Consider the following 15,921-nt stretch of genomic DNA (forward strand, 5'->3'; position numbering starts at 1 on the left):
TAAGATTTGTTTTTGGAATAACTTTATCTAGAGATCTTCTGTACCTGAGAAAGCAAAATGAGGTTGTATATTCTCAGAAATCAAAGTTTGTTCTGGTCCATTACATGATAATTCTCCAAGATTAATGACTTAAAACAGCTGAACAAAGCAAGGTGAATAACAGTAGCTAAATGTCAAACTTGATCATTCATTTCTTTCTCTTTTTTGGGGGTTGAATTATGTCTTCAACCTCTTCTTCATCATCCTCTTCCTCCTCTTCCCCCTCATCCTCAGCATTACCACTATCATCATCGTCGTCATCGTCATCATCTTGTTCATTGTTGTCATTGGGATCCTGATCTTCAGGCTCTTCCCCTTCATTCTCATCTTCCCCATCTGGTTTGCCTCCATCATCATCCTCATCACCTCCTGCAGCTTCATTGCTGTTCGCATCATTTGGGTTTTCACGGCCCACATTGTCTTCCTCCGAGTGCTCCTCTCCTCCTCCCTCCGAATCTCCATCTTTGTCTCCCTTGCCATCCCCATCGCTATCCCTGTCTCCATCTTCTTCTAAGTACTCACTCTTCTGGCCAAGCTGGACCTCAGGCATCTTATTGACTAGGTCCTGAATGCAAAAGTCATTCAATTGAGAAGTATTAGTCTTCTTTAGCAACATTAGTGTTGAATGCAAAAAAGTCAAGAAAGGTTTCCAAACTTAAACTTGCGTCATTTTGCACAAACACTACGTTTTGCAGCGAGTTGAATTTCACTAAGAAAACACAAATTAAATTATCCAGAATTTCAACAAGGTGCATCCACTAGAATGCAGCATAAACCATCCGCAAGACCTACATCCTTAAAATGCCAATGTATATTTGACATGATTTTACAAAGCTATTGAAATTGTCTACAGACAGCAGAACATCAAGACACCCTTTTTTCCATCCACAATTCATAGCAAAAAAGTTGAATAACTAATGTTTGTCCCTTAGCCAAACAATGATTGTTCAGCAAAAGTTCAGAAACATCAATGGATACCATGTTCGTGAACAAAGAGGGAAGATAACAAAAGAGATCAGCTAGCATTGCCACCTGACCAACACAGGGTCAGATATTGATCAATGCAAGACTACATAGTACTAGGATACGAAAGAAGGAAACTTTTAATTTTCTAAGGCTGGATGATTAAAAACATTTTTAAAAAGTGTTTGTAAATATAAATTTATCAAAAAAACTGGAAGCTAAATTGGACGGAAACACATGAACAGTAATTTTTCTGTCTGATTTGGGGAGTGTAATGAGGTGAAAGTGAGAAAGTTTTTTTCAGTAAACTGCTCCTACTTCCTATTTCAAAACCAGACTAACAGACTAGTTGAATAAATTTTCGGATCATGGCTTGCAATTCCAGAAGGGAGGAGTAAGAAGAATCAAAAAGCCCCATGGTGGTCCATATCAACCATCTTAAAGAATTCTGGTGAGCAGTTATGCCCAATAGGCCCACACTCCTGGGTCCAAAAGGCATGGAAGGGCACTGGTTCGGTTCCTGACAAGATTAAAAGGAAACTTTCATTTTACCAGAAGGTTTATCTACTTTCAAAAACGCTTTTAGTGTTCTAAGATCGTCAAAAAACCCCTTAAGTTTGAAAACTGGAACAAGCATTTGCCCCATTTTTCATCATTCCATTTAAGTCACTGTTAAATGTTAGTAGTTATTGTAAGATATATTTAAAGAACAGATAAATCTTATAGGTCGGTGCAATAAATTTTTTCCTAAAATTAACATCGAGCTTGCAAAGATGCATCTTGTATTTTTATTTTCTGGAATGACACAAAAGAGCAGTAATTGAGGGAGACAAGAAAACCTTTTAAAAGTGAAATGACGGAATCAACTCTTACCGTGAGCAGAAATCGAGCTGCGGCGAGCAATTCCGCCACCGGAACTGTGCTGTTGCAATTCAGCGATCGGAGAAGCGCCGCTTCGGCGGCCGCCTGGGCTTGGACGGCCATGATCCTGCCTGCCGGCGATGGACGGAAATGCCAAATGGAAAATAGCTGCCGTCGGATGTGATGGAAATCGGAAACCCTATTCGAGAACAAAGAAAGAAAATTCCATTTTCTTCTATACTCTTTATTTTTCCCAACTAGATCATTTTAGCAAACAAGATTTTGAAGAAAATCCCAAATAAGCCGATCGTTTTCATGCTCTGTGTTGAATGAAAACGATCTGGCAATAGAACCAGTCGATCTACAAACCGAAACCCTTAACCGAATCCGATCACAGAGGATCTGGCAGTAGAATTATAGAGCGAAAAATCGATGCGGAGACGATCCGGGTGTCGGAGGCGTTGGCGCCGATGCGGACTGTGCGGCTGACCCGGGAAAGGGGACGAGACGCGGTGACGATGCGGCGGCTGCTGGCGGTGGAGGGGGGTCTGGCGGTGTGCCCGGAGGGGACGACGTGCCGGGAGTCGTACCTGCTGCGGTTCAGCCCGCTGTTCGCAGAGGTGGCGGAGGAGGTGGTGCCGGTGGCTCTGGACGCGCGGGTGGGAATGCTGTACGCTACCAAGGCCTCCTCTTCTCAACCAAATGGAGGAGTTGGAGGAGATGCGGTGTGGTTGGACGGAGAAGCAAGTTCATCGTGTCTTGATCCTGATCGGGAGAGGATCTATGGTACAAAAAAGGCGGAATCCGCCGCCCCGACGGCCCCCTACGCCTGCCCCATGGTGATGTAGGAGGAGGGTTAATCAGGGTGAATGCTGGGTTGAGAAGTGTGATCGGGAGAGGATCTAGGAAGGGGGGAAGAGGGAGATGAGGTTGAGAGAGATGGTCGGAGGTTTAGGTTTAGATTGAGAGAGATGGTCGGATGGTCGGAGGTTTAGGTTATCGCGAGAGAGATGTCGCGCGGAGGAAGGGCGGGATAAAGATTTAGGTTTGGAGGGAATTCACAGTGTGCAGATTTTGGCTTGTGGGGAAAAATTAAAATATTATTTGGGTTCATTAACATCGGATTTTAAAAACCGATGTTAAAATCGGTGTCTATTAACCAAAAAAAAGGGCGCTCATAGACATCGCCTAAAAAACCGATGTCTATGAGCTAAAATCTGCGCTCATAGACACCAGTTTTTAGAAAAACCGGTGTAAAATACTCAAAGACATCGGTTTTAGCCTAAAACCGTTGTTGTTCCACTGATGTCTATGAGCGATTTTGTTGTAGTGATTTATTTAGAAATAAGAATCACATTGGTCAAATATCTACATTTATTTGCTAAGTGTAGTTGTTCAATTAATTTATATTGAAGATAACATGATGTGTGGTGTCACACACAGAAGATCATGTTATCAGTTCCTTATAAATTATAAACAGTAGCTCACAACTAAGATGGATAGGAACTAACCATTGGAATAGTCGTAGTGTAATTTGGTATTAATTTATCTTGACTATAAAATTACACTAGTACATTCAGAGTGTATTGAGATGGACCATTTAAGGTAGTTTCTTTTGTACTAACTATATAAAATAACAAGACCTTTGTTATTATGTAAGTGTGTACTCTTAATCATGATATAATAACAAGCACGTATACTTAATATTCATTTCTTTGATTTATCAAAGGGTGTGATTTAGTTTGATAAATCAATAGGCCTGATAGGAGCTTAGTGGCTATTTTTATGTGTACTCTCTTCCTCCTCTTCTCCTATTATTTTTCCTTTGTGGCTGGCGGCATTTTCATCTCAAGGAGCTTGGTGGTGGCCAGATTTTGCTAGAGGAAGAAGGAGAGATAGGAGGCTTTGTTTCTTGCATCCCTTGGAGCTTGGTTAGTGGCCGAAGTACTTCATCTCAAGGAGTTGATTGATTGTGGCTGAAACTTGCTTGGAGAAGAAGGAAGCTTAGGTGGATTCTCATCTCAGTAAGACGTCGCCCACACGATGTCCGAGATAAGAAGAGGAATATGGTAGAAGATCGTGAGGTCTATAAGCTATAAAAGGTATAACTACTTATTAGTTTCGCATCATAACTAGTTCATCCTTTTTGTTTAGATCTTGAAATACCAAACACAAGAGGCTAGTGATTCTAGGTTTCATATTTATAATTCGAATTTGTGTTTCTTTGTTTTTTTGATCTTGTGATTCGATTGTTCTTTTTGGTTAATCCTAGTGTTACTATAAGGAGATTAAATATTGAATTTCTTTGAAAGGCTTTGTCAAGGTAGTGGTGGATGTTCCCATACCCAAGAAGGCTAAGTGCCTCGCCATGTTTGACCTGGGAGCCAATCTCTGAAATAAATATTTAATCAAATTTGTAACATGGGTGGGTTTGGATCAATAATGTTAAACATCGTTTGCGATCCAAGTCTAAACCTCTAAGAATAGAAAAGTTAAATTTGGAATCAATAATGTTAAGTTCTGCTTGCGATTCTATATTTAATTTCTAAAGAACACAATAGGTTGTTAGGAAAGTTTCAGGACTTATACAAAATTTTTGTATAGGGGAACTGGTACGATATTCCGAGTAGCAACAAACATTATATGCACTTTTATGCATGCTTCGACGCACATCTACTTGTATTTCATTAGCATAATCTATGTTTATTGCACCCTATTTCATTATAATATCATACTTCCATTATATTTTGTTCGAAGATCTACTCTTTGCTTGTTTTGATTGATAGGACATGATTTGGAGCAAAAACAGAGCTTAAATGAAGTCTAGAGCTTCCAAAGTATCACGGGCATGCGAAAACTAAGTTCTTCAAAGTTTTGGCCGTGCGGAGACCACACGACCATGTGAAGCCATGTGGAATTTTTAGCACTGTAGATCAAAAGTAAAATGGCCATAACTTTGTGCTCGGTTAGAGGTTCTATCTGTTCTTTATACCAATTTGTAGACAACTTCAAGATATACAACTTTGATGAAGACCTCAACTCAAAAATACCACGTTAAGATGTGATAAAATGATCTACATGACCACACAGCCTTGATGCATGACCATGCCAATTCTGCACGGTCGTGCGGTGTAACCAGAGTAGAAGGAAGGAACAGCCATGTTTATTCTCACGGGCGTGTGTTGTAACCAGAGTAGAAGGAAGGCACGACCATGTCAATTTGCACGGCCATGCGGTGTAACAAGAATAGAAGGAAGACATGGCCATGTCAATTCGCACAGCCGTGCAGCATGGCCAGAGGCAAAAGAAGGCACGGTCGTGCCAGCTCTCACCTCCGTGCCACTCAACCCGAAGGGAGAAGGCAGTTGGTCGTGTCAATTCTCATGGTCGTGGCATGGGCCGTGCAGTGCCTGTACCCTAGTTTATAAAAGGGTCAAGAACCTTATTCTTAGGGCATCTTTGGTTCAGAACTTCATCCCTCTCCTTGGGAAAGGGTTCTCCCCTTCGGGGGAAACCCTAGAGCTTCATCCACCGCCATCCCTTGACGTTCCATCTATCTCCAGAGCAAGGAGGCATCCCCAAGACATCGGAAACCTCGGCAAGCACCTCTTCTTCCCGTCTTCTCACATCAAGGGTTGTAAGAATGCTTTACTTCATGTTTTGGGGTTGTTTTTCCCTCACAATAGAGTAGGTATCCTCTTCTAGGTTTAGGAAGTATTTGTAATGTGATGGAGATGTAGAACTATGTAGATTCACCATATTTATATTCAATGACATGTTAATGCCTTGTTCATGATGAATTGTGTATGTGACATATTTATATTTTTCTGCATGCTTTGTCGATTGATGTGGAGGATTGTTAATCATGCAAAGGAGCGTATTGACCAAGGTGCCCTAGTGACAGGGGTAATCTTTTCCGGACGTCTAAGGCGTTCCCTTAAAAGGAGAAACAATCCCTTAGGAATTGATGCTCTCGTAGAGAGAGTACTCTGGATCGTATACTTGAGAGCCTCTAGTGACAAGGGTAACCCATTCATGGATGTCTAGGGCATTCTCTTGAAAGGAGAGGCAATTCCTCCATAATGAAGTAGGAAACCACACCAAATCTCTACCTTTATCCTTATTGTTATTTACTAGACATGCATTTTTGTGATTTACCGAGGCACCCTCGTGACAGGGGTTAACCGTTATAGGATTTCACAGGAATCATTTCTATTCGATACTTAGGGATATTAACCAATTTAATTTCCTGCAAGAGCATGGACATAGAGGGTAGAAACTAAGCAATCTATGTAATATCTCCTAGTATTATAATGAAACTGAAATCCTAGAATTGATCTCTAAAAGATCATTCCCTCCAAGATCAATTCTCTCCCTCTCCTCTCTCTTTGTCCTAGCCTTCTTTTCCTCTCTTTAATCACACTCATTAGTTTGTAAATGTCAAAGCAAACATTCGACCATCTAAATAACTTACTCTGTGACATCTCTAGTGCTTAATCAATAGTCCTTGTGGTTCGACAATCTTATATATTACTGACGATGAATTCATGTACTTGCGGAATCATAACATGTTTTTGGCATCATTGCCAGGGACTGTTTTCGATTAACATTAGTTGATTAGCATATGAGTTACTCTAGACGTTTTTCTTTTTTCCTTTTTCATTTCCTTCCTTGTTTTCTCTATGCACTTTCTTTCTTGCAATTTAAAGTCTGCAATGTCTTTCTTGTTTTTCACATAGCATCTTATTTCTTGTCTTTAATTCTTCATTTTTATTTTTTCTCATAATTTTTTTTAGATATCCATGAGCACTAACATGTCAAGCAGGCCCTTAAGAGATTTTTCTACAACCATTTCTGCAAGATTTTTATCTCCCATTGTGCAACCTCATATTGAAGCAGAAAGTTTCAAACTAGACCCAGAGTTAATTTTCATGATACAAGGTCACAAATTTGGAGGAGAAGTATCAGAAAGTCCTTATCTGCACCTTGAGACATTTCTAGAACTTTATGATATGGTGAATTGTGAAGGAGTGTTAGCATATGCAGTTTGATTAATGGCATTTCATTCAGTATCAAGGATAAAGCAAGAAATTGGTTATATTCTCTCTGTCCTCAAAGCATTACGAGTTGGAAACAATTGAAGAAGCAATTTCTGGATCATTTTTTCCCTCCAAGTAGAATAATTTACATGAGGAATTGCATCACAAATTTTTCTCAAGCATATGGAGAATCATTATTTGAAGCATGGGACAGATTCAAGAGTCTACAAAGACAGTGCCCTCATCATTGGAAAAATGGCTGACCCTGCACATATTCTATAGGGGAATTTCTTTCTCAGATAAGTGTTTGTTAGATTCATCAGCTGGAGGTTCTTTTATGGACAAGAGTGTAGACGAAGCATATACATTAATTGATCAAGTATCATTGAACTGTTGGGTTCTTCGAGCCGCGAAAACCGCTTTTTCGCGTCGCGGAAACCCCGAAGGACCCAAAGCCGTAGATCCGTGCAAAGATTCGTATAAAAATTCGGAAAACTATTTCGTGTACGAGTTCAAAAACTGATCTACTACTTAGATCTATGAGGAAAAAGTGTTTACCCTTGATGCGATGCCCTTCGCGTTCCCGCTCGTCCAAATGATGCCGGATCTCAAGACCGTCAAGCGCCGGTCCTCTAGAAGTATCCACACGGACACACTAGATGGAGATGACCAAAAACCAAGGTGTGCTAGCACCTATGTGGTTCGGCCAAGGGAGGAGAGGGAGAGGGAGAGCTTGAGAGGGAGAAGGAGGAAGATGCACACAAGTGAATGAAAAATGAATTTTTCCACCCAAAAACCAAGTGGCCGGCCACTTTTCAAAATTCACATTAATTGCATTAATTGCAATTAATATGAAACCATAAAATCACATTAATTGCATTAATTGCAATTAATATGAAACTATTAAGAGAGTGGCTTTGTAACTTCCATGAGGTGGCACCCATGATGATGTGGAACATCATTATTGGTCCACCTAATGCCAACTCACCAATGAGGTGGCAAAAAGGTCAAGTCAAAATTGAACTTTGGTCTTCCTTCTCAAGTCAAGTCAAACTTGACTCAATCTCTACCATGGTGGATCTAATCCAACCATTTGATTCGAGCCAACTTAATATAATGAATCTAATTCATTAAATTAAATTGATTCAATGAGTCAAAATCTAAATTAGACTCATTTAACACATGAATCAACTTGAGTCGAACTCAAGTTAGCCCAATTAGGATTACTCTTAATCCAATTTGATTCATCAAATGAATCTAATCCTCTTGGTTCATCATATGAACCTAATCTCCACCTAATTGTCCTAAGTGTGTGACCCTATAGGTTCTTGTAACGTTGGCAATGCCCTAAACCCATTTAGAAGCATAAGTAATGAGCGGTATCTAGCAACACATCATTACTACCCAAGTTACAAGAATGTCGAGATCCGACATCACCTTGTGACTACCAATTGTGACTACTCACAAAATAATGACAAGTGTCCTTTTATCCTAGACATCTAGATTGATCAATGTGAGGCATAGACCGTGTCATCCTCTAATCAATCTAAATCTTGAACTCCAAGTAGACTCACTCGATCAAATGAGCTCAACATCTAATGTTGACTCATTTGGGCATGGCCATGCGCTTAGTGGTCTCACTCTATCAAGAATAGCGATGTCGCTCCCGTCATATGGGAGGGATAGATCCCATCTACATCACTCACATCCCTCTGCATAATTCGTTACATACCCAGTAATCGCCTTTATAGTCCACCCAGTTACGGGTGACGTTTGACGAAACCAAAGTACATAACTCCTTATGTAGGGATCCATGGTGACTTCAGGTCTAAGGACTAATAGTCATACTAATAGCCACATGAGAAAGTATATGACACTCATATAACGATCCATGATACTTTCTCATGGCGGGTCATTCAATATACATTCTCTAATGCATACCCATGTGTCAGCTTGATATCTCTATATCCATGACTTGTGAGATCAAGTCATCGAGCTGACCTACATGCTAGTCTTATTGTATTAACATTGTCCCTGAATGCTAATACTCGACTAGGAATGATTTAGAGTAGTGTTCCCTATATCATCTCACTATCGATTCAACTAATCGATTGATATAGGTATGAACCTTCTACTCAAGGACGCTATTATACTTAGTCTATTTGGCACTAATATAAATAAGTATAATAACCAAACAAATACCTTTATTAATATACAAGAATATGATATACATGAGTCCATACAATCATCAAATGATTGGCTCTAGGGCTCTAACTAACAATCTCCCACTAGCACTAGTGCTAATCAGTATAGGCTCTAAGGCCTAAAGACCTAGTGTAACCATCATGCTTCCTCTGTGCCAAAGCCTTGGTCAAGGGATCTGCGATGTTAGCCTCTGTAGGTACTCTGCAAATCTTCACATCTCCTCTATCGATAATCTCTCGAATGAGATGGAAACGTTGTAGAACTGCTGTGAACTCTGCCAGCTCATAGCACTACCATTCAAGCAAAACACGAACCTCGACTGCGATTTTTAATCATCCTGGTCGGTCTGGAAGCTAGCATCACTGTAACCCTTTACAGTTAGCTCATCATTGCCTCCATATATCAAGAAATATTCTTTAGTCCTTCTTAAGTACTTAAGAATATTCTTGACCGCTATCCAGTGACTTTCACCTGGATCTGACTGGTATCTGCTCGTCATGCTCAAAGCATACGAGACATCAGGTCGAGTACACAGCATGGCGTACATGATCGATCCTATGGCTGAGGCATAAGGGATCTGATCCATGCGGTCTCTCTCCTCTCTAGAAGAGGGACCTTGAGTCTTCGAAAGACTCACACTATGTGACATCGGCAGAAATCCCTTCTTGGAATTCTGCATGGCAAACCGAAGGAGTACCTTGTCAATGTATGTACTCTGACTTAGGCCAAGCAATCTCTTAGATCTATCTCTATAGATCTGTATCCTTAGAATGCGGGATGCCTCACCTAAGTCCTTCATTGAGAAGCAACTCCCTAGCCAGGTCTTGATAGACTGAAGCATAGGGATGTCCTTCCCAATGAGCAGTATGTCATCCACATACAATATGAGGAAGACAACTATGTCCCCTACAACCTTCTTGTAGACATAAGGTTCATCTTCGTTCTTGATGAAACCAAACTGTTTGATCGCATCATCGAATCGAAGATTCCAGCTCCGAGAAGCTTGCTTTAGTCCATAAATGGACCTATGCAGCTTGCATACTCTACTAGTATGCTGTGGATCTACAAAACCCTCAGGTTGTGTCATGTACACATCTTCGAGTAGGTTTCCATTCAGAAACGCGGTTTTGACATCCATCTACCATATCTCATAGTAATGGTAGGCTGCAATAGCAAGCATGATCCGAATGGACTTAAACATCGCCACTGGAGAAAAGGTTTCATCATAGTCAATACCATGAATCTGCTTGAAACCTTTAGCTACCAAGCGACCCTTATAGATAAGTCCATCCATGTCAGTCTTTCTCTTAAAGACCCACTTGCACCCAATGGGTTTTACCCCTTCAGGTGGATCAACCAAAGTCCATACTTGGTTAGTGTACATGGATTCTATCTCGGATCTCATGGCTTCTAGCCATTTCTCAGAATCTGGTCTCATCACAGCTTCTTGATAGGTGGTAGGCTCATCCTCTATGAGCACAATGTCATCATGGTCAGACAAGAGAAATGAGTATCTCTCGGGTGACGACCCTATCGGACCTGCGATGAGGTATGTCTACTGACTCGTTGTTGTTCCTCAACTCCTTGTGGAGCAACATCATCCACAACACTTTGTGGTTCCATTCAATTTCCATCGAGGCATCAGATATTGTTCGCATCTTGAACTTCTTCAAGATCGAACGTGCTCTCACTAGTCTTTCTAGAAACAAAATCCTTTCTAGAAAGACCTCGCCACAACTACCTTGTGTTGATTGGGAATGTAGAAGTAATATCCCTTAGTTTCCTTGGGATATCCGATGAAATAGCACTTGTCGAATTTGGGTCCTAACTTGTCTGAGACTTGACGTCGAACGTAAGCCTCACAACCCCAAATCCTCATGAAAGACACCTGGGCATCTCTCCCAGTCCATATCCTATATGGTGTCTTTATCACGGCCTTTGATGGAACTCGGTTGAGTATGAAAGCTGCCGTGTCTAGAGCATATCCCCATAGATATGTCGGAAGATCTGTGTGACTCATCATAGATTGTACCATATCTAATAAGGTACGATTCCTCCTTTCGGATACACCATTCCACTGTGGTGTTCCAGGAGGAGTGAGTTGAGATAAAATCCCACACTCAGCTAAGTAGTCACGAAACTCATGGCTTAAGTATTCACCACCTCGATCTGATCGAAGTACCTTAATACTCTTGCCAAGCTGGTTCTGTACTTCATTCTTGAATTCTTTGAACTTTTCAAAAGATTCAGACTTATGTGTCATCAAGTACACATAACCGTATCTACTAAAATCATCAGTAAATGTGATGAAGTATCTATAACCGCCTCTAGCAGCAACATTGAAAGGGCCACATACATCACTATGTATGAGTCCTAACAAATCAGTTGCTCTCTCGCTATGCCCACTAAAGGGGTTCTTGGTCATCTTGCCTCGTAGGCATGACTCGCATATCTCATATGATTCTAAATCAAATGAGTCCAAACCATCCTTATGGAGCTGGGATAAGCGCTTGTCATTTATATGACCTAAGCGACAGTGCTAGAGGTATGTTTGGTTCATGTCATTTGACTTGAACCTCTTGGTACTAATGTTATAGATAGGGCTCTCAAGGTCTAGAATATAGAGTCCGTTTATTAGTGGTGCACTACAATAGAACATATCTTTCAAATAAACAGAACAACATTTGTCTTTTATTATAAAAGAGTACCCTTTCTTGTCTAAACAAGAAACTGAAACTATGTTCTTAGTAAGAGCACGCACATAACAACAATCATCTAAATCTAGTACAAGCCCAGAGGGCAGAGATAAGTTCCTACAGCAATAGCAGCAACTCGTGCTCCATTGCCTACTCGTAGGTCTATCTCACCCTTCGTCAATGCCCTGCTATTCCTCAGCGCTTGTACATTAGTACAAATGTGCGAAGCACATCCGGTATCTAATACCCACGATGAAGAAATAGAGAGGTTGACTTCTATAACATTTATACCTAAAGTAGAAATCTTATTTCTCTTAAGATCTTCCAGGTATTCTTTGGAGTTCCTCTTCCAGTGCCTTGCTTGTCCTTGATATAGGTGACAAAGATGTTCAACCATATCGTAAGTGCTCATCAACTCATGTTGCTTCTGAAGCTCAGAGTTCATGGTTGCGAGCATAAGACAAGACACATCTAATGCGTCATCTTGATGCTTCTTGTAAGCTTCTCGGTCTGCTCGCGTGGCAGTGGCAGGAGGAGCCTCCGGAATGGGCTGCTCCAGAACGTACAGTTTACGTTCTTGGGTGAGAACTATTCTCAGATTCCTGTACCAGTCCAGGAAATTTGCTCCGTTGAGCTTGTCCTTCTTAAGGACAGATCGCAGAGAGAAAATGTTCGTATTTGACGTCATGGTTATCTACAACAGAAAAATTTGCAGAAATAAATATCATATTCTTTTAAAATCATTTAATTAGGCCTTTTAATTAAATGATGCTCCCACTGAATTCTATAATTCTTGTGGGACAAGATCCACATCATACTAACCCTTGAGTTAGCTTTGGCTAATACGCCCAAGGCTTAGTATGATCGGTAGGTAACGATTACCAATTACATCTCTATGCAACTCTTGTTTATAGAATCAATATCCACATTTATATTAAAACTCGAGTTAGCTTTGGCTAATACGCCCGAGAGTTAATATAGATGTGATTTTGACCTATCTTTTCCAACCGTTGGAATAATGCCTATAGTTGACTCGATCCAACCGAGTAACTAGGAATACTCAATCTAATTGAGTTTGTATTCACCCATGCGTTGATAGGCGGGACCAAGATTGTCCCTCCGTACCCTACCAAGATAATATGTATTGCTCTGCTTTGGCAGATTCAACAATACATGTGATCGAGGTAGTGATAGGTATCACGGCACGGTTAGGCATTTAGAGTTGGTTCGATCTAGATCTAATCTAATCGAGAAGGATGCATCTTGTGCACGACTTAGATCTAATCTAATCGCAAGGGTGCATCATGTGCACGACTTAGATCTAATATAATCGTTAAGGCACTAATTAATTAATTAATTATTAAACATGCATCAAATACATAATAATTAATTAATTAATCTATTTGTGATTTAGTCATGGCCCTACTACGATCTTCTCAAGCCAATGAGAAGATCGATTGGTCAACCTAGGGTCAACAGCTTCTCTAAGCGCCTCCCTTTGACCACCTTGTGTTGCTCGTGCCTGCCTCGGAACTCCGTCTCGTGTGGACCCTCCACCGCTCCAATTTGTACATTACAATTTGAAACTCGAGTTTCATTCGAGTCTAAATCTAATTTACAACAAGAATAAAAGACGAGGCACGACGCGCAGGTCGCGAATAATAAAATAAATACAACACGCGAAAACACATCACGGCACGCAGGCCGTATTATGAATTACAACACAACCAATCATATTGGGCTTTGGGCCATGACTATCACAAATTAATATATATAATTCAAAATTATATATTTTCATAATTTTCTATAATTTTAAAATTAATTTTTACAATTTTACAAGTAAAATTTCCCGGCGGTCCCGTTTAGCGGTTTCGGGCGCAATCGCGGAACGGATCCCCTTGCGGGGCCCAGGGGCAGCGCCCCTACCCGCGATCTAACCATCGCGAGGGTTCCTTTGCGATCCAACAGTGCCTAAACCCGCTGTCCCAAAACGATTTGGGCCGAGACATTACCGTTTCGGAAAAATCTTCCCGACGGGTTCGTTTTTAGCGATTTCGGGTGCGATCGTGGAGCAAATCCCCTTGCGGGGTTAGGGGCAGCGCCCCTACCCACGATCTAACCATCGTGAGTTGCTCCATTGCGATCTAAAGGCACCCGAGTCCGCTGTCCCAAAAGATTTTGGGTCGATATGAAGCCGTTTGGGAAAATTCTTCCCGATAGCCGAAGCCTACAAGTGCCGAGACACTTGTGCTTCGCCTATAAGGAAAAATTACCCATAAAAACATAAAAATTGAATTTTTACAGAAAATCACAGAAGCTTTTTGTTTTCCAAAAAGCAAAAACTAACTCGTACAAGTCTTTGCACGTGGCTCTGATACCACTGTTGGGTTCTTCGAGCCGCGAAAACCGCTTTTTCGCGTCGCGGAAACCCCGAAGGACCCAAAGCCGTAGATCCGTGCAAAGATTCGTATAAAAATTCGGAAAACTATTTCTTGTACGAGTTCAAAAACTGATCTACTACTTAGATCTATGAGGAAAAAGTGTTTACCCTTGATGCGATGCCCTTCGCGTTCCCGCTCGTCCAAATGATGCCGGATCTCAAGACCGTCAAGCGCCGGTCCTCTAGAAGTATCCACACGGACACACTAGATGGAGATGACCAAAAACCAAGGTGTGCTAGCACCTATGTGGTTCGGCCAAGGGAGGAGAGGGAGAGGGAGAGCTTGAGAGGGAGAAGGAGGAAGATGCACACAAGTGAATGAAAAATGAATTTTTCCACCCAAAAACCAAGTGGCCGGCCACTTTTCAAAATTCACATTAATTACATTAATTGCAATTAATATGAAACCATAAAATCACATTAATTGCATTAATTGCAATTAATATGAAACCATTAAGAGAGTGGCTTTGTAACTTCCATGAGGTGGCACCCATGATGATGTGGAACATCATTATTGGTCCACCTAATGCCAACTCACCAATGAGGTGGCAAAAAGGTCAAGTCAAAATTGAACTTTGGTCTTCCTTCTCAAGTCAAGTCAAACTTGACTCAATCTCTACCATGGTGGATCTAATCCAACCATTTGATTCGAGCCAACTTAATATAATGAATCTAATTCATTAAATTAAATTGATTCAATGAGTCAAAATCTAAATTAGACTCATTTAACACATGAATCAACTTGAGTCGAACTCAAGTTAGCCCAATTAGGATTACTCTTAATCCAATTTGATTCATCAAATGAATCTAATCCTCTTGGTTCATCATATGAACCTAATCTCCACCTAATTGTCCTAAGTGTGTGACCCTATAGGTTCTTGTAACGTTGGCAATGCCCTAAACCCATTTAGAAGCATAAGTAATGAGCGGTATCTAGCAACACATCATTACTACCCAAGTTACAAGAATGTCGAGATCCGACATCACCTTGTGACTACCAATTGTGACTACTCACAAAATAATGACAAGTGTCCTTTTATCCTAGACATCTAGATTGATCAATGTGAGGCATAGACCGTGTCATCCTCTAATCAATCTAAATCTTGAACTCCAAGTAGACTCACTCGATCAAATGAGCTCAACATCTAATGTTGACTCATTTGGGCATGGCCATGCGCTTAGTGGTCTCACTCTATCAAGAATACCGATGTCGCTCCCGTCATATGGGAGGGATAGATCCCATCTACATCACTCACATCCCTCTGCATAATTCGTTACATACCCAGTAATCGCCTTTATAGTCCACCCAGTTACGGGTGACGTTTGACAAAACTAAAGTACATAACTCCTTATGTAGGGATCCATGGTGACTTCAGGTCTAAGGACTAATAGTCATACTAATAGCCACATGAGAAAGTATATGACACTCATATAACGATCCATGATACTTTCTCATGGCGGGTCATTCAATATACATTCTCTAATGCATACCCATGTGTCAGCTTGATATCTCTATATCCATGACTTGTGAGATCAAGTCATCGAGCTGACCTACATGCTAGTCTTATTGTATTAACATTGTCCCTGAATGCTAATACTCGACTAGGAATGATTTAGAGTAGTGTTCCCTATATCATCTCACTATCGATTCAACTAATCGATTGATATAGGTATGAAC

At 40.8% G+C, this 15,921-nt stretch overlaps 1 protein-coding gene and 1 non-coding gene across 2 annotated transcripts; both read right to left on the reverse strand.

Moving 5' to 3' along the window:
- Positions 1–45: 45 nt before the first annotated feature.
- On the reverse strand, positions 46–2,703 carry LOC122028074 (phosphopantothenoylcysteine decarboxylase subunit VHS3-like). The gene is made up of 2 exons (XM_042587097.1): positions 1,876–2,703; positions 46–604 (listed from the first exon to the last, which is right to left on the reverse strand). The coding sequence occupies exons 1-2, from the start codon at positions 1,984–1,986 to the stop codon at positions 188–190; spliced, it is 528 nt and encodes a 175-aa protein (XP_042443031.1). The 5' UTR covers positions 1,987–2,703; the 3' UTR covers positions 46–187.
- Positions 2,704–7,048: 4,345 nt separating this feature from the next.
- LOC122039132 lies at positions 7,049–7,155 on the reverse strand. The gene has a single exon (XR_006128026.1). It is a non-coding gene; the product is annotated as a small nucleolar RNA R71 (small nucleolar RNA).
- Positions 7,156–15,921: the final 8,766 nt, after the last annotated feature.

The sequence above is a fragment of the Zingiber officinale genome, chromosome 1A (genome assembly GCF_018446385.1).
Source record: "Zingiber officinale cultivar Zhangliang chromosome 1A, Zo_v1.1, whole genome shotgun sequence".
Taxonomy (NCBI): Eukaryota; Viridiplantae; Streptophyta; class Magnoliopsida; order Zingiberales; family Zingiberaceae; genus Zingiber; species Zingiber officinale.

What these genes read in the sequence shown, in the direction of transcription:
- LOC122028074 (XM_042587097.1), bottom strand. Translation starts at nt 1,986, where the DNA reads ATGGCCGTCCAAGCCCAGGCGGCCGCCGAAGCGGCGCTTCTCCGATCG. An exon ending in CAGCTCGATTTCTGCTCACG is followed by an intron (nt 605 to 1,875) that starts GTAAGAGTTGAT and finishes TTTTGCATTCAG; the next exon opens with GACCTAGTCAATAAGATGCC.